General features: G+C 43.6%; 1 protein-coding gene across 1 annotated transcript in view; it reads left to right on the top strand.

Moving 5' to 3' along the window:
- The window catches only part of CNTNAP1 (contactin associated protein 1), a 217,797-nt gene that overhangs the window by 170,565 nt on the left and 25,227 nt on the right, over positions 1 to 22,005 (top strand). Inside the window, exons 15-20 of the mRNA XM_069751911.1 lie at positions 5,649 to 5,776; positions 6,090 to 6,263; positions 7,239 to 7,457; positions 9,345 to 9,584; positions 16,714 to 16,941; positions 18,484 to 18,614. Of these exons, the coding sequence (XP_069608012.1) occupies positions 5,649 to 5,776; positions 6,090 to 6,263; positions 7,239 to 7,457; positions 9,345 to 9,584; positions 16,714 to 16,941; positions 18,484 to 18,614 (1,120 nt within the window). The remainder of the gene's footprint in view (positions 1 to 5,648; positions 5,777 to 6,089; positions 6,264 to 7,238; positions 7,458 to 9,344; positions 9,585 to 16,713; positions 16,942 to 18,483; positions 18,615 to 22,005) is intronic.

Raw genomic sequence — 22,005 nt, 5'->3', positions numbered from 1 at the left:
CCATCTCGCCCCACGGTCCTTCTCTGTGGTCGACTTCCCCCTGGTCCTCCCTCCCGGAGTCAGGCGAGGCTTTCTCTGATGCACCTTCGGAGGATAATTTGGGACCGGATTCAAACCAAATAGCTAACATGAGGGATATGGTTCAAAGCCTCATGGGAGCGACCAATCAGACCTGTGGCATCAAAGATTCCTCTACGGAACCCGCAGATCAGGCGGTTTCGTTTAGACGGTCTAAACTACCTCCCAAGGTATTCGCTCCTCATCCTGAATTCGAGGAGCTTCTGGCCAGAGAAAGAGAGAATTCGACCAGACGTTCTCAAAGAGGCAAGCTTCTCGGAGTCTCATATCTCTTTCCTCCAGATCTCATCGCCAAACGGAATGAAAGGCGATAGAGAATGACCTCTTCCTCTGTGTATCCGCCAGCTGCTAGACTTGCCACCAACACAGTTCTCACGCTGTCCGGTGGGGCGGCTCTGAAAGATTCCATCGATAGGATCATGGAATCCTTTGTGAAGTCGGCTTTTTGAAGCTGCCGCATCATCCCTATGCCCGGTTTTTGCTTCCACTTGGGTTTCAAAGTCTGTATCCGAAGGGGCTGAACAACTCTGTTGGGGCATTCAAGCCGGAGCTCCACCAGACCGGCTGGTGGAACTTGCCACCCAGATTACTCACGCCGGGGAATAATTTGTTCCCTGGACGTCGCGTCATCTGCTGCTCAGGCACCCAGTAATGTTGTTGCCAGCCGTCGCACTGTTTGGCTCAAGAGTCATCAAAGAAGTCCCATACGAGCCTGCCTTTTCAAGGATCACGTCTTTTCAGTTCCAATCTGGACCAAATCATTAAGGACGCCACTGGCGGCACTAGTTCCCTTCTCCAGACCTCACCTACTTCCCCTTAGGCGGCAACTTCGGTCTTTTCGGCCTTTTTCGTCGTTTCACAGCATCAAATTCCTCTTTGCAACAGCAGAGACCACAGGCACGTTAAGAAAAGAAGGTATTCTTTGGACTCACTCCTTCCTGGCGTTCCCGCTACTCCTAAGGTGGATTCTCCAGGTCTAGGACTGGAAGTTCCACCTAGGCATGACTCACGTCTAGACCCCAGCCCGTTTCCCAGGCTCGGCAGCCATCTCCTCTTCCTCAGGGACGTCTGGGTCTCTTCAGTAGAGGATGCATGGGTCAGGGAACTTGTATCCTCTGGATACAAAATAGATTCATTTCATGGCCTCGGGATCGTTTTCTTGGAATCCCGACCTCCAAGAGACTCCGCTCTAGTCCTGGGTTTCTTTACAGCCATTTTTCCCCTCCTTAAATCCGGGGTAATCGTTCCCATCCCAGAACAGGAACGGTTCACAGGCTTCTCTTCAAATCTCTTTGTACCGGAAAAGGACGAGACACTTCAGGATGGAATTCCCTCGTTCAGTAATCGCTTCCATGGAGGCTCAGGAATTTCAGTTTCAGGCTCCCGAAAGTCTATCCATCTTCCCCGACACTCTAGCCGTTGCGGGTGGCTCGTCAACAGGAAGAAGTCCCGTCTTATTCTTTCTCAGCACCTCATATTTCTGGGCATGTTCTTCGACACTTGTCAGACCAGAGTCTTCCTTCCCGAAGACAAGATATCCCTCCTTCGTCAGGAAGTTCGCTTGCTCCAGGGTTCTTGGCTTCCCTCCTTTCCGATGGGCCATGAAGGTCCTGGGGAGGTTGGTTGAAACATCGGAAGTGATTTCCCTTCCCCACATTCAAGACTTCTTCAGCAGGCTATTCTATCACAGGGGGACAGGTCTGTCTTCTCCCTGCTTCATCCGATCCGGCTTTCTCCCGGGTCAAACGGTTCCTCGACTGGTGGCCAAGGTCACTTCTCATATCCCAGAGCAGATCCTTCAGAGCAGATCCTTCCTTCCAGTTCTCTGGCAGGTGGTGACGACAGACGCCAGCCTGCTCGGCTGAGGCGCTGGGCTTTGTCACCTGTTTTTTCCAGGGTTGTTGGTCCTCTCTGCCGATCAATGTCCTCGAGTTCCAGATCACCTTTCTGTCTTTCCTTCACTGGGTAAGGATTCTCAGGAGCCTGCCAATTCGAATCCAGACAGACAATGCCACAGTAGTGGCATATGTCAACCATCAGGGGTGGACTCGGAGTTCTCTGGCCTCGGCCTAGGTTTCCAGGATCCTCCTTTGGGCAGAGGCAACGGTCCTGGTGAGATCCGCAGTGCATGTCCCCAGCGTGGACATTTAGGCCGCCGACTTCCTCAGCCGCGAAGGTCTCGCGGCAGGGGAATGGTCCTTACTTCAGGAGGTCTCCTATCGGATTGCTCTTCGATGGGGGACTCCGGAAGTGGACCTCACGGCATCCCGATTGAACAGGAAGGTCCCTCGGGTCATCCCAAGGTCCCGCGATCCTCTCGCAGGGGTGTTGACGCTCTGGCCATTTCTTTGTCGCAGTTTGTGCTCCCCTATCGGTTCCCACCCCTTTCTTTGCTTTCCAAGCTGTCGAAAGAGATCAAGGCGGAAGGGGTGCCGGTCATTCTGATCGCCTCAGATTGGCCCAGGAGTTCTTGGTTTGTGGAGATCATCAATCTTCTCGCGGATGCCACCTGGCACCTTCCAGATAGACCCGATCTGCTGTCTCAGGGTCCTATCTGCCACCCAAATTATCGGTCGCTCAGTTTAACGACGTGGCTGTGGACACCACAGTTCTTAGAGCGTCCGGCCTTTCGGCCTGGATGAGTCACACTATAATCCAGGCTAGGAAGCCTTCGTCTTCCAGGATCTACTATCGTACCTGGAAGACTTACTTTCGTTGGTGCGAGTCCAACCGCTTTTCACCTATGTCCTTTTACCTACCTTCCATTTTGGCTTTCCTTCAGGAAGGACTAGATTTGGGCTTCGCTCTTAGTTCCCTAAAGGGCCAGGTTTCTGCGCTCTCTTCCCTTTCAGAAGACGTTATCATCTCAGCCACAAGTTAAGACCTTCCTTCAAGGAGTAGCCCACGCTGTCCCTCCGTACAGGGCCTCTGAGGATTCATGGGATTTAAAGCTTGTGCTGGACGTTCCCCCCTTTGAGCCTCTCAGGGAGTGTTCCCTGTCAGTTCTATCTCAGAAGGTGGTTTTTCTTGTGTCCATCACTTCGATCCACCGTGTTTCCGAGTTGGCAGCCATTTCTTGCCGACCTCCTTTCTTGATTTTCCACCAGGACAAGGTGGTCCCAGGCCTCTGCATTCCTTCCTTCCCGAGGTGGTTTTCACCTTTCCACCTCAATGAGGACATTGTTCTACCTTCCTTTTGTCCAGCTCCGACTCATCCTCTGGAGCGATCGTTGAACAGGTTCGACCTCGTCGGGGCAGTGAGGATCTCCCTGGGTAGCACGGCCGCTTTCTGAAAGATGGATTCTCTTTTCGCCATCCCTGATGGCGCTCATAAAGGCCTGCCGGCTTCCAAGGCGACTGTTGCTCGCTGGATCAGAACGGCGATTTTTGAGGCTTACCGGGTCAAGAACAGAGTGCCCCCTCCTGAAATAAAGGCACACTCTACCCGGGCAGTCGGCGCTTCCTGTGCGGTACGCCACAGGGCTTCCACTCTACAGCTTTGCAAAGCGGCAACCTGGTCTTCCATCCACACTTTCGCTGAATTCTACAAGGTCCATACCTATGCTTCGGCGGACGCCAGCCTGAGCAGAAGGATCCTGCAGGCGGCAGTGGTGAGTCCTCTGACCTGATGGAAGTCTGTTTTTCCCACCCCAGGGACTGCTTCGGGACGTCCCATGGTTCCTGTGTCCCCCAATGAAAGGCGATAGAGAAAACAGGATTTTTGGTTGCTTACCGTAAAATCTGTTTCTCGGAGCCTTCATTGGGGGACATAGCACCCTCCCAAGTTGAACAGCTCTGTTTATTGTGTTATACTGTTTACGTTTGAGTTCTTTGAACACTCCTTGAGTGTTTGAAACTGTTAATCTGTGGAGCGCTGCGGAATTTGTGGTGCTATATAGATAAAGTTTATTATTATTATAATATATTATTATTCTTTCTCTTTTACACGCTGCTTCTTCTACTGCTTTCTCACTAACTGAATATCCTACTTCCTGTCAGTAGGGTGTACACTGCAGAGGAGGAGCTAACTTTTTTATTTGCATAGTGTCAGCCTCCTAGTGACAGCAGCATACACCCATGTTTCCTGTGTCCCCCAATGAAGGTTCCGAGAAACAGATTTTATGGTAAGCAACCAAAAATCCTGTTTTTCATTTTTTGAGTTAATTATATACTTGTGCTCTGTGGTGACATGTGGCTGTCTTCATATGGTGCTCTGCTTAGCTATTCATAATGAAGACTGCTGACAGGTTACTGATCCCTCAGTGACTTGTCCTCTAGTTTACATAATGAATGTTATATTTTATAGATGTGCCTTTCCTGGGCAGCTGAAGGCTGCTATTTTTAGGCTGGGGGTGGGTCAATATCCATGGCCCCTTACCAGCTTGAGAATACCAGCCTCCAGCTGTTTGCTTTAGCTTGGCTGGTTGTCAAAAATAGGGGGACCACACATCATTTTCTTAATTATTTATTTAAATAATTAAAAAAACTGTGTGGGGACCCCTCTTTTCTTGATAGCCAGCCTTGCTGAAGCTGACAGGGTTGTAGCCCACAGCTGTCAGTTTTGACTGACTGGTTATCAGAAATATAAGGGAACCCACGCTGACTTTTTTTTATTTATTTATAGCGCAGGCATTGGCTGAGGAGTACTTTCATCAGCCGGTGTCTTCTCTCCCTGTTATTAACGGCAGCAGGCGTTGTATAATGGGAGCATTAATCGCATCAGTTGTCGCCAATGACCGGAGGTAAACTTTTTACCTCCTGTCACAGCTGTGGGCTCACGCTGTCATTTTACATCATGGGAACCGCGGCTGTCTAACTGGTGGTAATGATTTTACCACCGATCAGAAGCAGTGTTTGCTGCTCTGTCATGTGCATGACAAACACCCAGTGTAATGGGGGCCGAACCCGAACAGTAACACGGACTTTCTGGTGAAATCAAAGCATGGCAAACACTGGATGTTCGGGCTCCCCATTCAAGTTAATTGGGTCCTGCTTCGGGTACTGTTTTAGTACCTGAACCTTTTTAACTGTTCGGCCGAACTTGAACATCCAGGGGACTGCCCATCTCTAGTCTGAAAGCAATGGTTTTTAAGACCATTTAAAAGGGATTGTCCAGGATTGGGATGAAAGTCTGCAGCCAGTCCTAAATGATTGCAGACTTCTGAATCGTGAGAATGTGGTGTGTTTACTATTAGGTTTTTTCAGTGTTGCTGCATGTATGCGCATTGCATACTTCCGCTCACATTCAGACTAGACGTGCTCGTCCTCTCTCGGTGCACTTCTATTGAGCAAGGGCGAGCATGTCTAGTTACTACGTGACAGCAAGTATGCAAATCGCCCACTTTCAACGGCATCACGGAAGAGTCCTGCACACCGTACGCTGTCAGGATTCAGAGGTCTACTGTCATAGCGTGACTTCAGACTTTCATTCCAAGCCTCAACAACTCCTTTAATGTGAAAAATGAGGGGTCCATAAGAGGACATTCTAGTACTAATTAGAAAAAAAAAGAAAAACAACATGACATAAGATATAATGTACTAGTTAATGTTTTTTTTGTGAATTATCTTAGGAGATTTGACAAAGGGTTACTGACATTCCGTGATCATCTACCAGTTACCCAAGTTGTTGTGGGCGATACAAACCGTTCCAACTCCGAGGCTTCGTTTTCTGTTGGACCTCTACGTTGTTATGGAGACAGTAAGAGTTGCCTATAGCCCAATATTTCAATTTTCAATTGTTCTATTAATTTTAAAGGGGCTGGCCACTTTCCTACAAATTTATTTATTTAGGTTTATGATAAAAAGTTATAAACCTTAGGAGCATAGTAGATCCATGGCTATTTTTTTAAAATTATTTTTACATTCTGCTTTTTCGAAAGTGGAAAATGAAAACTTTAAAATCTTAGTGGTATCTATTTTAGTCGTACTGAGAAGATACCACTAATGACACACGCTTGTCCCTGTTATGAAGAGTATGGTTTTCATAATGTTTTCTCCTCATCTGACACCAGAAAATAGCTGGAACGCAGTGACATTTATGAAACCCGCCAGCCTCATTTACCCAACTTTCCAGCCAGACCAGAGTATGGACATCTCTTTCTACTTCAAAACCACTTCACTGTCTGGGACATTTCTTGAAAACATGGCAAGTGACTTCAAAATTTTCATCAGGATTGAGATGAATAGTAAGTGCGCTCCTGGTAGCTCTGACCAGAATAGGTGTTAAAAAATTTTTTCCTCCTAAAAATGTATCTGAAGTAAGACTTCGATATGTCAATCAGCTGATAATATTTCACTGATATCTACTGATTAAAGACTCCATTACAAAATAAAGAATGAGTCTTATTAGGACGCAGTCAGATAGCATATAAATCGGACTAAGATTGGAATGCAGTGCAGGGAATGGCCGGCTGCTCTCCCTACCCAATCATGACAGCATCATGTATCTCTATGCAGCTCTCATGCTCAGGAGGGGAGAGCGGCTGACCAGTCCGTGCACTCCGTTCTGATCTCGGTCTGATTTATACGTCCGTCTGACGGCACCTTTTAGCTTATCTATTGTCGCTGCTTCACTCGGACTGGGACATTTGGTGAGGCAGCTGTCTCACACGGGGAGCAGTAGTGTCTCTAATGTGGAATTTTCAATTCTAGAAGTTTTACTGAATAAATAAAGATTACTAAACATTGAAAATGTTCCCAATGCAAAAGCCTTATGCATTTTGTAGATTTATCAATATATCCAGTGAATTTTTTAACTAGAACTAGGATTCAAGAAGTATCGTTTCTCCTTGCGGAGAGTGACATGATAAGCATGTCGAGGTGAGGAGACTTAAAGCCGCAATGCTCCACTGGAAAAATATGCAAATTGTCTCTTCAGAGAGGAAGAGAACTAGAACTCTAGTGCCACCTATTGGAAGTAGCAATCCTAACAGTCAATGTCGACCCTTTACCGAGCCTTGTCACATGACTTAGGATAATAGCCAAACCAGAATCTCAATTTGCAGACACTGTGTATAGCATCATTCTGTGAAAAGCTCACGTGTCTTATCTGTAGAATATGACACCTTGAGTTTTGAGCGCCATAAATATATTTTCAGAAATACATTTTTTATGTTAGTTAACACAAGCTTAAAGTCTGGTTATTTTCTCTTCTACTCCAGCAACAAGAGACTTGGTTTTCATCTACGATATTGGGAATGGTCATGAAAATGTAACAGTGAAATATCCTTTTCCCCTAAATGACAATGAATGGCACGAGGTGAAAGCTGAAATGAACGTGAAACTCGCCCGTCTCAAGGTGGACAGAATGCCTTGGGTGATCCGCAACTTTCCCCTCCAGACATATCTCAACACTTCATATGATCGTCTCCTGTCTGTAGGTGAGTAAAAGGTAGAATTGGTATATGTGTCTGAGAAACAAAATATATTATGAGGACTGTGGTGCGGTGACCCACGTTACAGCCAGGGGGCACGGTGTGTGCACTTCAAGATCCGCTTGGAGGCATAAATGTGATGAGACAAAGTCCGGCAGGAGTGTAAATGGCCAGTGTGTGTGTTGCAGAGGAAGACACTCTGCGCTGTCAGTCTGAAGTTTGGTTGGTGTTCTGGGACCTGTAGTCCCACAAGTAATTGTGTAGTTCTAATAGGAGATTGGCAGGGCTAGTTATGAGAGATGGGAGGGTCAGACTAGCCAGACACACCCACACTCCCACCCAGGGGAGTGGTTACAGGTATGTAATGTGACCAGGGTGTGGGTCACATGTTCCTGTGTGGTTCCTGTGTATGGATCTGTTGGGTCCATGTGCAAGGTAATGGATGGTCGGTGTTGGAGTCTCCTGGCATTGGAGAAGTCCTGCAAGCACTGAGACCGTGGACCTGATGAACGGTCAGTGTTGGATTGTCCTGGTATGGGCTGGAGTCCTGGAAGCACTGAGACCGTGAGTCCTGCATTAGCCTATGTGTTGGATTGTCCTGAAGTGGGCTGGAGTCCTGGAAGCACTGTTGAGGCTATGGACTGAATGCTCGAGGGTGTTGGACTGTCCTGGGATGGGCTGGAGTCCTGCAAGCACCTGGTAAGAGTGTGAGTCCTGGAATGGTCAGAGTGTTGGATTATCCGCCGATGGACGGAGTCCTGTAAGCACTTGGTAAGATCATGGACTGATGGCCTGTGTGTTGGAAGTACCTGTGTGACTGGTCTTCCTGGAAGCGCATGGGAAGGCTGCATCTACAGAGCCTGAGACGGTTTCTCTGTTGGGGAAGCTACAGTTTCTACTGTGGTTCTGGACTATCCGTGGTGCCCTGGTCACAAGGACGGTGATCCCAGTGAGGCAGTTTCCCTGTAAACCAGCACTGGCAGGAGTCACTGTGTGGAGCCGGAGCTCCTGTAAAGTAACTCCAGGTAACAAGGGGTTACGGGCAGACACGGATCTGCCATTGGAACAGACTATCGGTGGTTAAAGTGTTCCGTTGATATAAATGATGAACTGTTTGTGTTATGGTTTATGACAATTAATAAACCGGAATAGACTGTTTTGTGGAAAAATTGTGCCTGTATGCGTTATTCCCGTGCAAAGCGAGTGTCCCCCAAGACCCGAAGTAAGGGAAACGCTACAGGACTTAAAATGTTTATTTAAAGAGTTTGTCCGGGATTAGAAAGAAATGCTGCTTTTTTTGTTCACAAAGCTTTTGATTGACACTTCAATTCAGTGTTGGACTAGGATGACAAGGGCCCACCAATAACACTGACTTTGGGGGATCCACTTGTCACCTGCGTGCAAATATTATACTACCTTCGTTCACAAATTTACCTATATCTCTATATAATAATAAACTGGGCAGCATGGTTAATGAATGATGAGATGCTGCTTTTTTTCTGTACAGAGTGAATTATGCCAAATACTGCCCATACAGTGGGGTTGGGGGCCCAGATCTGTACAGGGGCCCACTGGGGGATTCCCCTGTTACCCTGTGGGCCAGTCCGAGCCTGCTTCAATTGTAAGGGGCCATTCAAAATTAGATCAGAAACGTTTCGATTTCTGTAGTGTCTAGCATTGCCAATCACTTCTATGCAAATGAATGGTGCTGTGCTGCAATACCCGACTCAACCTGTAGGCAAGATTAATACGGTTCCTTATCATAGACGACTTCTTTTAATAAGGCTCTATTTTCACATTACTAAAGTCTACATAAAAAAAGTTTAAGCAAATCCCAACATGACTAGAGATCACTAACCTCTCACACACTTTAGTGTTCATTCAATTCACCAGGGTCAGCAGACTACAAGATGAAACCTTACATTGGATGTCTCCGCGGACTTCGAATGAACGGAGTGACACTAGATCTGGAAGGCAAGGCCAATGAAACTATAGGAGTGAGAACCAATTGCACTGGCTATTGTGAATATCCCCAGATGGAATGTCAGAATGGAGCTCGCTGTGTAGAGAGATATAGCCACTACATCTGTGATTGTAATGGAACCGGCTACGAAGGTCCATTCTGCACCATAGGTAATGCACTTTTATTACAGAATTATAGGTGATTATTAGGTAATGGTGAATCTCCCTATAAGGCCTCTTTTCCACTTGAGAGAAAAAAAAACGGTCCGTAATCTGAAAAAAAGGGATGAAAAGTATGCGTTTGTCATTTTTTTAATCGCACCATCCGTTTTACATCCGTATGATATCCGTATGCAATCCGTTTTTTTTCTCTGCAACTATTTTTATACAGTCATTTACAGGACTATTTACAGTGTTCTATGCCACAGAATGGTAAGGTATCCGTAAAAAACGGATGGAATACGGAAGGTCTGTATTCCATGCGTTTTTTTTCTCGCACCCATTGACTTGCATTGGCGAGTCTCGTCCGAGACTCGCAGCAAATCGCAGCATGCTGCGATTTTTTTCTCAGTCCGATTTCAGCTGAGAAAAAAAATCGCAAATGGAATGTCACCTATTGAATAACATTGGTCCAAGTGCAATCCGATTTTTTTTATTGGATTGCACTCGTCCGTTTTTCTCGCAAGTGGAAAAGAGGCCTAACAGTCATCTTCTATAAAAAAAATATATGATGCCAACTGCGCATATTTATTATTAGAAATATATTGTATATTTGCACAAAATTATATATTCTTTTAATATATCACATTTTACAAATAAAAATGTCCATAAATCACAATAAATATACATGATGCTTCTCACCATCTACCAGCAAAAAAGAGAAACTAATACTTGATATAAGAAATAACTGTGGATAAACACTTGATTGTCTCAGGCCGTAACTCAATCCGACAAGGGAACCAAATCCATTGCTTTGAACGTGGCTGGTATTAAAATAGTGCAGCAAATATTTAGGACTTCATACAGAGAGGCAACTGCATTAATTGATCAATATAGTGTAATTTTAAATTTTATCTAATTTGATGGATAATGTGCTAACTAGGCATTTTGCAAATCACTTTATTAAAAACAAAAAATACTGTTTTAAAATTACTCAAATGTGCTGGGCACTAGGTGTCTCACTTCTATTTAACTTGCTGATTACTGACCAGGCGGATGGCAGGAAGTGGTAGTGGGTCTTTGTGTCTTTGCGCCTTTTCTTTGCCTTACAAACTGCATACAGACATAGCAGAGAGGTGGGCTTTTCAGATTTAGGCAGACCAGTCATTGAACTTTGTATAATGGGAAGTGAGGGTAAGTTCCAACATCTATGGTGCTGGCAGAATGCTGATGAAAAGGAAGCATCCACTGAAAATTAGTTGGAATTTGGACAGTTCCTAGACATATCTGACATGGTATGTACACCATAATGAACTTTACGTTGTTGTTGGAATGGACTCAGCGTTACCAAACAAATTTACAGATTTTGTAAAAAGGACAACAAGGATCACTGACAATGGTCACTATAGTTTTAATAAACTTTATAACACCAAAAGTATACCCAAATATAGTTGACGTAAAACATCTTATCAAATAAATATTTCTTCAACTACTCCTAATTGATGACATTCATTTTTCTCAAAACTAGACAAACTACCAGTTCACTGCGGGATCAGATTACAATGAGCAAAGATTAAACAATCCAATTGTTGTGTCCCGGACGAACACGTACTCCGATCAAAATAACACATAACTAAATATATATTTAAAATCAACATAATGTTTATTTATGAAATAATTCAAAAATGAACAATAAAGAGGGAACAACTGCAAAAATTAAAAAGCTAAAGGTGATGGGATACAAAGGGTATCTATAGCTGCATGGTTATGCTAAGTGTATGGAAAAATTGCTGTGTAGTAATAAATCATGTGAATCAATGCCCCCGTGATTGTGTCTGAAGAGGCAGAATGCAGTCAGTACAACTATAACATATACAGTGAAGGAAATAAGTATTTGATCCCTTGCTGATTTTGTAAGTTTGCCGACTGACAGACATGAACAGTCTATAATTTTAAGGGTAGGTTAATTTTAACTTTGAGAGAGAGAATATCAAAAATAAAATCCAGAAAATCACATTGTATAAATTATACAAATTTTTTTGCATTTTGCAGTGAGAAATAAGTATTTGATCCCCTACCAACCTACCATTAAGAGTTCTGGCTCCTACAGACCAGTTAGACGCTCCTAATGTTGGAGGAAAAAAAAATTTACTGCAGGAAAATGGTGCCGGTGCTTGCACAGTAGCATCTATCAAAACACCACACGACGTTATGAACTACCCAATCACAGTAATGAAAATAGGAGGCAGGTTACTGAAGGTTTATTGAGCTGTAATTTAAGCTCATCATAAGTATGAATATAAGAATAGAGCACCACATAAAGCTCTGCCTACAGGCCACCCCGGAGCACAGATATGTTATTAACTGAAAGCTGCAAATACAGATTAAACAACAACCACAAGGCGGATATCATCAACTCAGTTATCATTTTAATCAGTGTAACGGCACCAACCTGACAGTGCCTGTAGTTTGCGTTATACGATCACATTACACACTTGTAATTTTTGCCTTTTTATTTAGTTCTACAGTTAATACTGTACAAAATAAAAAATAATCCTCTTTTCGCATATTGTATAATGTCAGCTAATGTATAGCTAGAACACTATTTTCAGTTGTGTGAAAAAACTGTTTGCCCCTTTCTTGATTTCCTATTCTTTTGCATGTTTGCCACAATTAAATGTTTCAGATCACCAATCAAATTCAAATATTAGACAAAGATAAAACAAGTAAACACAAAAGACAGTTTTTAAATGAACGTCTTTATTATTAAGGGAAAAGAAATCCAAACCTACAGGGCCCTGTGTGAAAAAGTGATTGTCCTCAATTAAAACTTAAATTAACTGTGGTTTATCACATCCTTGGGAAGCAGTGTTCAAATTCCCGAGCCACGTCCAGACTTGATTACTGCCACACCTGTTCTCAATCAAGAAATCAATTAAATAGGACATGCCTAACAAAGTAAAGTAGACCAAAGGTTCCTCAAAAGAATCCAAAGAAATTTTTAAACAAAGTAATTGAAATCTATCAGTCAGAAAAAGGTTATAAAGCCATTTAATAAAGCTTTGGGACTCCAGCGAACCACAGTGAGAGCTATTCCACAAATGGTGAAAACATGGAACAGTGGTAAACCTTCCCAGGAGTGGCCGGCAAACCAAAATTACCACAAGAGCGCAGCGACAACTCATCCAAGAGGTCACAAAAACCCCACAACAACATCCAAAGAACTGCAGGCCTCATTTGCCTCAGTTAAGGTCAGTGTTCATGACTCCACAATAAGAAAGAGACAAATGGCCTGCATGGCAGAGTTCCAAGACAAAAACCACTGCTGAGGAATAAGAACATAAAGGCTTGTCCCAGTTTTGCCAGAAAATATCTTGATGGTCCCCCAAGACATTTGGGAGAATACTATATATACTGACAAAAGATGAACTTTTTAGAAGGTTTATGTCCCATTACATCTGGTGTTTAAGTATCACAGCATTTCAGAAAAGGAACATCATTCCAACAGTAAAATATAGTGGTGGTAGTGTGATGATCCTGGGCTCTTTTGCTTCTTTAGGACCTGGAAGACTTGCTGTGGTAAATGGAACCATGAATTCTGCTGTCTACTAAAAAATCCTGAAGGAGAATGTCTTCCCATCTGTTTGTGACCTCAAGCTAAAGCACAATTGGGTTGTGCAGCGAATCCACTTCTGAATGAATTAAAAAAAAAAAAATTAAGGCTGTGGAGTGACCTAGTCAAAGTCCTGACCTTAATCCAATTGAGATGCTGTGGCATGACCTTAAAAAGGTGATTCATGCTTGAAAAGCCTCCAGTGTGGCTGACTTACAACAATTCTGCAAAGATGAGTGGGCCAAAATTCATCTAGAGGGTTGTAAAAGACTCATTGCCAGTTATCACAAACGCTTGATTGCAATTGTTACTGCTTAGGGTGGCCTAACCAGTTATTAGGTTTAGGGGGCAATAACTTTTTAACACACGGCCTTGTAGGTTTGGATTTCTTTTCCCCTTAATATGAGAGACCTTCATTTAAAAACTGTTTTTCATGTTTACTTGTATTATCTTTGTCTAATATTTAAATTTGTTTGGTGATCTCAAACATTTAAATGTGATTGACATGCAAATGATTAGAAAATCAGAAAGGGTGTAAATACTTTTTCACACAAAAGTATGTTACCTTAGTTGTACAGACTACATCCTCACTTGCAGAGTCACACTCATATGTACACTAATACAAATTACATGTTACTAGACATACATACAGTGGGGCAAAAAAGTATTTAGTCAGTCAGCAATAGTGCAAGTTCCACCACTTAAAAAGATGAGAGGCGTCTGTAATTTACATCATAGGTAGACCTCAACTATGGGAGACAAACTGAGAAAAAAAAAATCCAGAAAATCACATTGTCTGTTTTTTTATCATTTTTTTTGCATATTATGGTGGAAAATAAGTATTTGGTCAGAAACAAACAATCAAGATTTCTGGCTCTCACAGACCTGTAACTTCTTCTTTAAGAGTCTCCTCTTTCCTCCACTCATTACCTGTAGTAATGGCACCTGTTTAAACTTGTTATCAGTATAAAAAGACACCTGTGCACACCCTCAAACAGTCTGACTCCAAACTCCACTATGGTGAAGACCAAAGAGCTGTCAAAGGACACCAGAAACAAAATTGTAGCCCTGCACCAGGCTGGGAAGACTGAATCTGCAATAGCCAACCAGCTTGGAGTGAAGAAATCAACAGTGCGAACAATAAATAGAAAATGGAAGACATACAAGACCACTGATAATCTCCCTCGATCTGGGGCTCCACGCAAAATCCCACCCCGTGGGGTCAGAATGATCACAAGAACGGTGAGCAAAAATCCCAGAACCACGCGGGGGGACCTAGTGAATGAACTGCAGAGAGCTGGGACCAATGTAACAAGGCCTACCATAAGTAACACACTACGTCACCATGGACTCAGATCCTGCAGTGCCAGACGTGTCCCACTGCTTAAGCCAGTACATGTCCGGGCCCGTCTGAAGTTTGCTAGAGAGCATTTGGATGATCCAGAGGAGTTTTGGGAGAATGTCCTATGGTCTGATGAAACCAAACTGGAACTGTTTGGTAGAAACACAACTTGTCGTGTTTGGAGGAAAAAGAATACTGAGTTGCATCCATCAAACACCATACCTACTATAAAGCATGGTGGTGGAAACATCATGCTTTGGGGCTGTTTCTCTGCAAAGGGGACAGGACGACTGATCCGGGTACATGAAAGAATGAATGGGGCCATGTATCGTAAGATTTTGAGTGCAAACCTCCTTCCATCAGCAAGGGCATTGAAGATGAAACGTGGCTGGGTCGTTCAACATGACAATGATCCAAAGCACACTGCCAGGGCAACGAAGGAGTGGCTTCGTAAGAAGCATTTCAAGGTCCTGGAGTGGCCTAGCCAGTCTCCAGATCTCAACCCTATAGAAAACCTTTGGAGGGAGTTGAAAGTCCGTGTTGCCAAGCGAAAAGCCAAAAACATCACTGCTCTAGAGGAGATCTGCATGGAGGAATGGGCCAACATACCAACAACAGTGTGTGGCAACCTTGTGAAGACTTACAGAAAACGTTTGACCTCTGTCATTGCCAACAAAGGATATATTACAAAGTATTGAGATGAAATTTTGTTTCTGACCAAATACTTATTTTCCACCATAATATGCAAATAAAATGTTAAAAAAACAGACAATGTGATTTTCTGGATTTTTTTTTCTCAGTTTGTCTCCCATAGTTGAGGTCTACCTATGATGTAAATTACAGACGCCTCTCATCTTTTTAAGTGGTGGAACTTGCACTATTGCTGACTGACTAAATACTTTTTTGCCCCACTGTATATGCTAGCCACCTTAGGGAGAGACCCAAGTTGGGCTAAATGTAGCGGGACGAAAGAGACCAAAAAGCCCTCTACTTAAAGGAAATACATAGTGGATGCTTTCCTGAAGCGGAAAGTACTTGCAAGCAGCATAATACAAAGAATAGCAGGTTTACCCAGAATCCTTTGCAGTAGGCGGAGCTATGCAAATAATCTCTTTCCACCCCAGTCTAATCCACAGCGCTTGGAACCGCCAAGCGTACAATGCTGCGGATTAGTTTCTAAATTTACACAGCCAACCAATTCCTTTGCCTACTGCAAAGGATTCTGGGTAAACCTGCTATTCTTTGTATTATGCTGCTTGCAAGTACTTTCCGTTTCAGGAAAGCATCCACTATGTATTTCCTTTAAGTAGAGGGCTTTTTGGTCTCTTTCGTCCCGCTACATTTAGCCCAACTTGGGTCTCTCCCTAAGGTGGCTAGCATATATGTATCGCTTGCTCACCGAGCCCCACTCCATACAGCCAACCAATACCAGCCCTGTGCTGATGAGGGCCTAAAGCCCGAAACACGTGTCCACAGGTAGGAATTGGTTGGCTGTATAAATTTAGAAACTAATCCGCAGCATTGCACGCTTGGTGGTTCCAAGCGCTGTGGATTAGACTGGGGTGGAAAGAGACGATTTGCATAGCTCTGCCTACTGCAAAGGATTCTGGGTAAACCTGCTATTCTTTGTATTATGCTGCTTGCAAGTACTTTCCGTTTCAGGAAAGCATCCACTATGTTACTAGACAGCAATTTTTGTATACACTTAACATAACCATCCAACTATAGATAACCTTTGTATCCCTCCTCCTTGAGCTTTTTAATTTTTGCAGTTGTTCGCCCTTTATTGCTGATTTTTTAGCTGGATTCATAGTTACACTGCTTAGTGTTGCTGTATAATGCCCTCCGTACTTCTACTTCTGAACATGTGCTGCATAGAGACATAAGAATAGAAAAAAAACATATGTTTCTGTGTGGATGGTATGAGAGATATAACAGTTTGTGTCCACTCACTAGCTCAGACACAATTGAAAATTAGAGATAGATCCTGCAGAAAGGAGAACTGATGAAAGATTAAGGATACAAGTCATACAATGGCAAATGATAGTGTTATACCTTGTGCACACACAGCTTATTCTCCAAAGTCACTTGAAACGTTAGGTATGTCCATATGATTGTCTCTATGATATCGGAAAGTATCATTCTTGGACTACTTTGAACACTGTATCCTCAATTTCTTTTTGCAGACATTGGTGCATATTTTGAGGCGGGGGTCTGGCTACGTCACAACATTCTGTCTGCTGGGATGGTGGCTGCTCAGCAGTTTGCCAAAGTTGTGACCCTTCCAATGTTTGTTAGCAACCTCACACGCGAAGAAATTTCATTTAGTTTCAGAACCACCACTGCTCCAGCAGTTTTGATGTATATCAGCTCATTCTCATCAGATTACATAGCATTTTTGCTCAGGCCGGATGGTAAGTGCTATTATGCTTGATTTTATTTAATCTATGTAAATCTGCACAAGTATGTTGATCTATTGGCACAGTCCAAGCCTCACAAGGACTTTTTTTCTAGCACAGTACTTAAAGCTGTTTTATTAAAGATGATACATGGACACCATCCTTGTAAAACAAGCTAGCCTTACTTACCACCAGACTCTGCCTCCCACTCTAGCTCCACCACTCTGATGGTCAGACTGAAAGTGATGATGATCCATCCACCAGTCACCAGTCAGTGGCCCCAGAAGTCTAAGGTGGTCTTGACTTTGTTACTTCCGATACAATGAAGACCATCAGAACTGCAGCTGTTAAGTGGGGGAGGGTATTTTTTTTTCTTTTAAAAAGAATGACTTCCCTCTATTAATTTTAATATTAGAACTAAGATAGTGGTGATAGGGATGTTTATAAAACTCTGATTGCCATGGCAACCCATCAGCATCCCATGATTGTATAACATAGGGGTGGGGAGTGATTAAATTGACTGCACAACTGGTTACCATTTAAAGATGGACAGCAACATCTAAATAGTTAAAAAGCAATAATAATAATAATATTTATCGTAATTTGTAATATTTTATTGTAATATTTCCCCCCCCCCCTCCCATCAGCATCAGTTCCGGCCTCGGAATCCTGCGCCTTGCACTCTCTCCACAATACATACCTCTTCCTCCGTTCTGTGGGTGCTGCATTCAGGGGATCTGCACAGGTGCCGGCAATCTCCGCTCTAGTGACCTCCGGTGTGGACACCGATAAGGTGCTCTACCCATTTCCTCCCTGCATAGTCATCTCTAGGTACACATGGTTCCTAGCGATAACTCTGCGGAGAGAAAGTGGGGAGAGCACCTTATTGGCGCGCACACCGGAGGTCACAGTGATTTTCTGGCGCCTGCGCTGAAGATCCCTAAATACAGCACCCACAGAAGGGAGGATGAGGTATGTACAGTATTTCTGAGGGACTGCAGGCGCAGGATTCCAGGGCCGTAACGGACGTGCATGGGAGGGGGTAGTATTACAATAAAGACAGGAGGCAGGGATTTCTTCCAGGCTGCACATGCCCGGAGCCTGGAAGAAATCATTAACATAAAGAAAGAATATAACATTTCAATTATCTGTTTGCCCATATTAATAGGTCATATACACCCCAAGGGGTGAGAGATTCCCTTTAATGTGTCATAGTGGAATAATTAGTAGGATGAAGCTACTAAACCAGAACTGTCTCTCAGTGAGGAGTGCCCACCCCAAGCTAAGGGGAAATTAAAAAGTGAAGAGTTGTGTGCTGCTCAAGACAAAACATGAGAATAACCCTTTAACTACTTATATGCTGCTGTCCATCTCTAAGCATGTCTGCAGATGATGTGTGTGTGTGTGTGTGTGTGTATGTGTTCTACATGTACTACACATGTCGAGAATGGGTTAAGCCCAAGTATTATACAAAAACATTATTTATTTACATGGACCAAGTTGGATGTTATGTACATTGTGGAGCAACTTCCAGTATCTACATTATTATTTTCATAGGTACACTGCAGTTGAATTACCAATTGCGGAGCAATAGCCAAAATGTTTTCCAGCTGAGCAAGAAAAACATGACAGATGGCAGACCTCACAGGGTTAATGTCACCAGAGATTACCGAACGCTTTACTATCAGGTACTGTTAAGCAAAAAAGCTCTTTCTGGTTATAAGGTGACAGATATGTTGATATTGCATGCAGTATCTTATCTTATCTTATATACTACGTTATGTTGGGCAGTGAACAATCCGTGCTCATTCTGTATCCAAATTTGTTGGACCAGGAAGATCTATCACCTCCATCCATCCCACCAGGACATTATTGCAGTATATTGTATTAGCAAACAAATATTGCAGGTTGAAATTACCTTGTGGAAGAAAACAATAACATAAAAATTGATTTAAAAATTGCCTAAATTTTTTTTTTTAAATCTCAACAATGTATATACTGTAAGTTTAAATCATCCCCTTTTCCATTTGTTAAACAAAATGCATCTCAGAAAATGGCAACACATACATAATTTTGTTTTTTAATAATATCAAAGATATATATATGTATATATATATATATATATATACATATATATATATAAGATATTAATTTCGCATGAGTGCACAGCTATGTCGGAGGTATAAAGTTTACCTCCATTCGCTGGTGTCAGCTGATGGGACTACTGATGCCATAAGCCGACGCCTGCTGCCGCTAAAAACAGCGAGAGCAGGAGCCACTGATGGGAGTAATCATCAGTCGTTGGTTTCCCTGTATTTTTGATAACCAGGCAATATTCACAGCTGGGGGTTGCAACCCTCAGCTGTCAGCTTCAGCAAAGCTGGTTATCAAGAATAGAGGGGTCCCCACGCCAGATTTTTTAATTATTTAAATCCCCCCCCCCCCATTTTTGACAACCAGCCTTGCTAAAGCAGACAGCTGTGGGCTGGTATTCTCAGGCTGGTAAGGGGACATGAATATTGCCCCACCCCCTAGCCTAATATTAACAGCCGATAGTCGCCCAGAAAAAGGCGCATCTTTTAGATACGCCAATTCTGGCACTTTGCTCTGCTCTTCACACTTGCCCTGTAGAGGTGGAAAGTGGGGTTCATATTTGTATGGTTGATGTCACCTTCGTATTGTCTGATGACATCAAGCCCATGGCTTAGTAATGGAGAGGACTCTATAAGACACCTATCCATTACTAATTCTATAGTTATATGGTAAATAAAGACACAGCCAGAATAAAGTATTTTATTTGAAATAAAACAAAATATACTTTTCCATTTTTATTTAACAGTTATACTCCCTTAACGCCTATTTCCACTGAATGCCTTGTGTCCTGTAATAAAGCAAAAATATAAAATAACAATATCCCTCACCTGTCTGACGTTCCGTCCCACGCCGTAATCCATGGCTGGAGAATAAACAGTTTACAACCTGGACCGTGCCAAGATGCGACCGCCCAGGCTGAGAACCACTGGTGATTGAACTGCTGCGAGGGCAGCCTCACTGACTTGCGGTGATGTCATCAAGGTTACTGCAGGTCACTGAGGCTGCGTTCCCAGCTGGCAAATGAACTGCGGTGACCTCAGTGAGATCCACGCTATCACCGTGAGAAAGTCTCACGGTGCAGAGCCGAGTTCACCGCAGTTCACCAGGAGAATTTCACAATGGTGAATTTGAACTGTGACGAACTCGCCTCTGCACTGTGAACCCACGCCGTTTAAAAAAAAAAAAAAATGAATTTACTGCTCAGGAACCAGCTGATGAATTCTCCCATCAGCCACTCCTGCTCTCACTGTTATAAGCGTCAGCAGGCGTCGGCTGATGGGAGCAGTTGTCCCATCAGCCGACTCCAATGATTGGAGGTAAAGTTTATACCTCCGATCAAAGCTGCGCACTCACACTGTCTTTTGACAGCGTAGGAAATGCAGTTCTCTGACCGGTGGGGATGATTTCACCACCGATCAGAAGTGGTGTTTGCTGCTCTGTCAACCACGTGACAGCATGGCAAACACTGGATGTTCACGCCCCCATTCAAGTGAATGGATTCTGGGTACTCTTCTGGCACCCAAGCTTGTTGTCACTGTTCAGCTGAACCTGCTGGACCCGAACATTCAGGTGTCCGCTCATTTCTACTACTGTCCTGTAGAATAAAGGTAAAGAGGTTCTCTGAAAAGTTTTCCAAAATGGCCTCCATCACATATTTCAAGCTGCAACCTGTCCTAGGGACCCTGTAGGAGGGGTTGTTACCTGAAGAAACACCGTTCAAGACAGATGTATCTCAGTGAAGTTAGAGAAAGTCCCTATCTGGCAGTGAAACAACACCACGAAGGAGCATAACTTAATTTATCACTCAGACTGACAGGTGCACAACTGGACATTGAGGATGAAGCAGAAGAAAAAAAACTCTTTTCGGCTGACTGAGCAGAATGTTTTTTTTCTCTTCTTTGAATCATGCTCCTTGCTCAGTTGTTAAACCGCTTGGCTTAGTCAGTCTCTATGTCCTTCTATAATGCTGTCAGCATGACTGAGCAGAACTGGTTTACAACTGGTTTGGTTTTTTTAATGTTTTTTTCTGATACGGCCATGCCTACCAGGATGGGGATGGGGGCCAAACATACTAAGATAAGGATGGGGCCATGCATACCAGGATGGGGATGGGGGCCAATCGTACCAGGATAAGGATGGGGCCATGCATACCAGCATGGGGATGTGGGCCAATCATACCAGGATAAGGGTGGGGCTATGCATACCAGGATGGAGATGGGGGCCCTGCATACCACCATAGTGATGAGGGGGGGCCATTCCTACCAGGATAGGGATGGGGGGGCATGCCTACCAGTCTAGGGATAAGGGAGACATGCCAGACAAGATGGGGATGAGGAGCCCATGCACACCAGAATGGGGATGAGGGGGCCATGCATACCAGGATGGGAATGAGGGGGCCATGCACACCAGGATATGGATGAGAGGGGCCATGCATACTAGGGTAGGGATGAGGGGGGCATGCATACCAGGATGGGGATGAAGATACCATATACAGTGGGTACGGAAAGTATTGAGAATCCTTTAAAGTTTTCACTCTTTGTTTCATTACAACCATTTTGTAAATTTGGAAAAGTTCATTTTTTATATTAATGTACACTCTGCATCCCATCTTGACTGAAAAAAACAGAAATCTAGAAATGTTTGCAAATTTAATATAAAAGAAAAACTGAAATAACACATGGTCATAAGTATTCAGACCCTTTGCTCAGACACTCATATTTAAGTTACATGCTGTCCATTTCCTTGTGATACTCCTTGAGATGGTTTTCTACTCCTTCATTGGAGGCCAGCTGTGTTTAATTAAACTGATAGGACTTGATTTGAAAAGGCACACATCTGTCTATGTAAGACCTCACAGTGCATGTCAGACCAAACGAAAATCATGAGGTCAAAGGAACTGGCCAAGGAGCTGAGACAGAATTGTGGCAAGGCACAGATCTGGCCAAGGTCACAACATAATTTCTGCAGTACTCAAGGTTCCTAAGA

The sequence above is a fragment of the Ranitomeya imitator genome, chromosome 2 (assembly GCF_032444005.1).
Source record: "Ranitomeya imitator isolate aRanImi1 chromosome 2, aRanImi1.pri, whole genome shotgun sequence".
In the NCBI taxonomy this organism is placed as follows: Eukaryota; Metazoa; Chordata; class Amphibia; order Anura; family Dendrobatidae; genus Ranitomeya; species Ranitomeya imitator.
The sequence above is the reverse complement of the archived record's forward strand: the minus strand, read 5'-3'. Positions and strand labels throughout refer to the sequence as shown.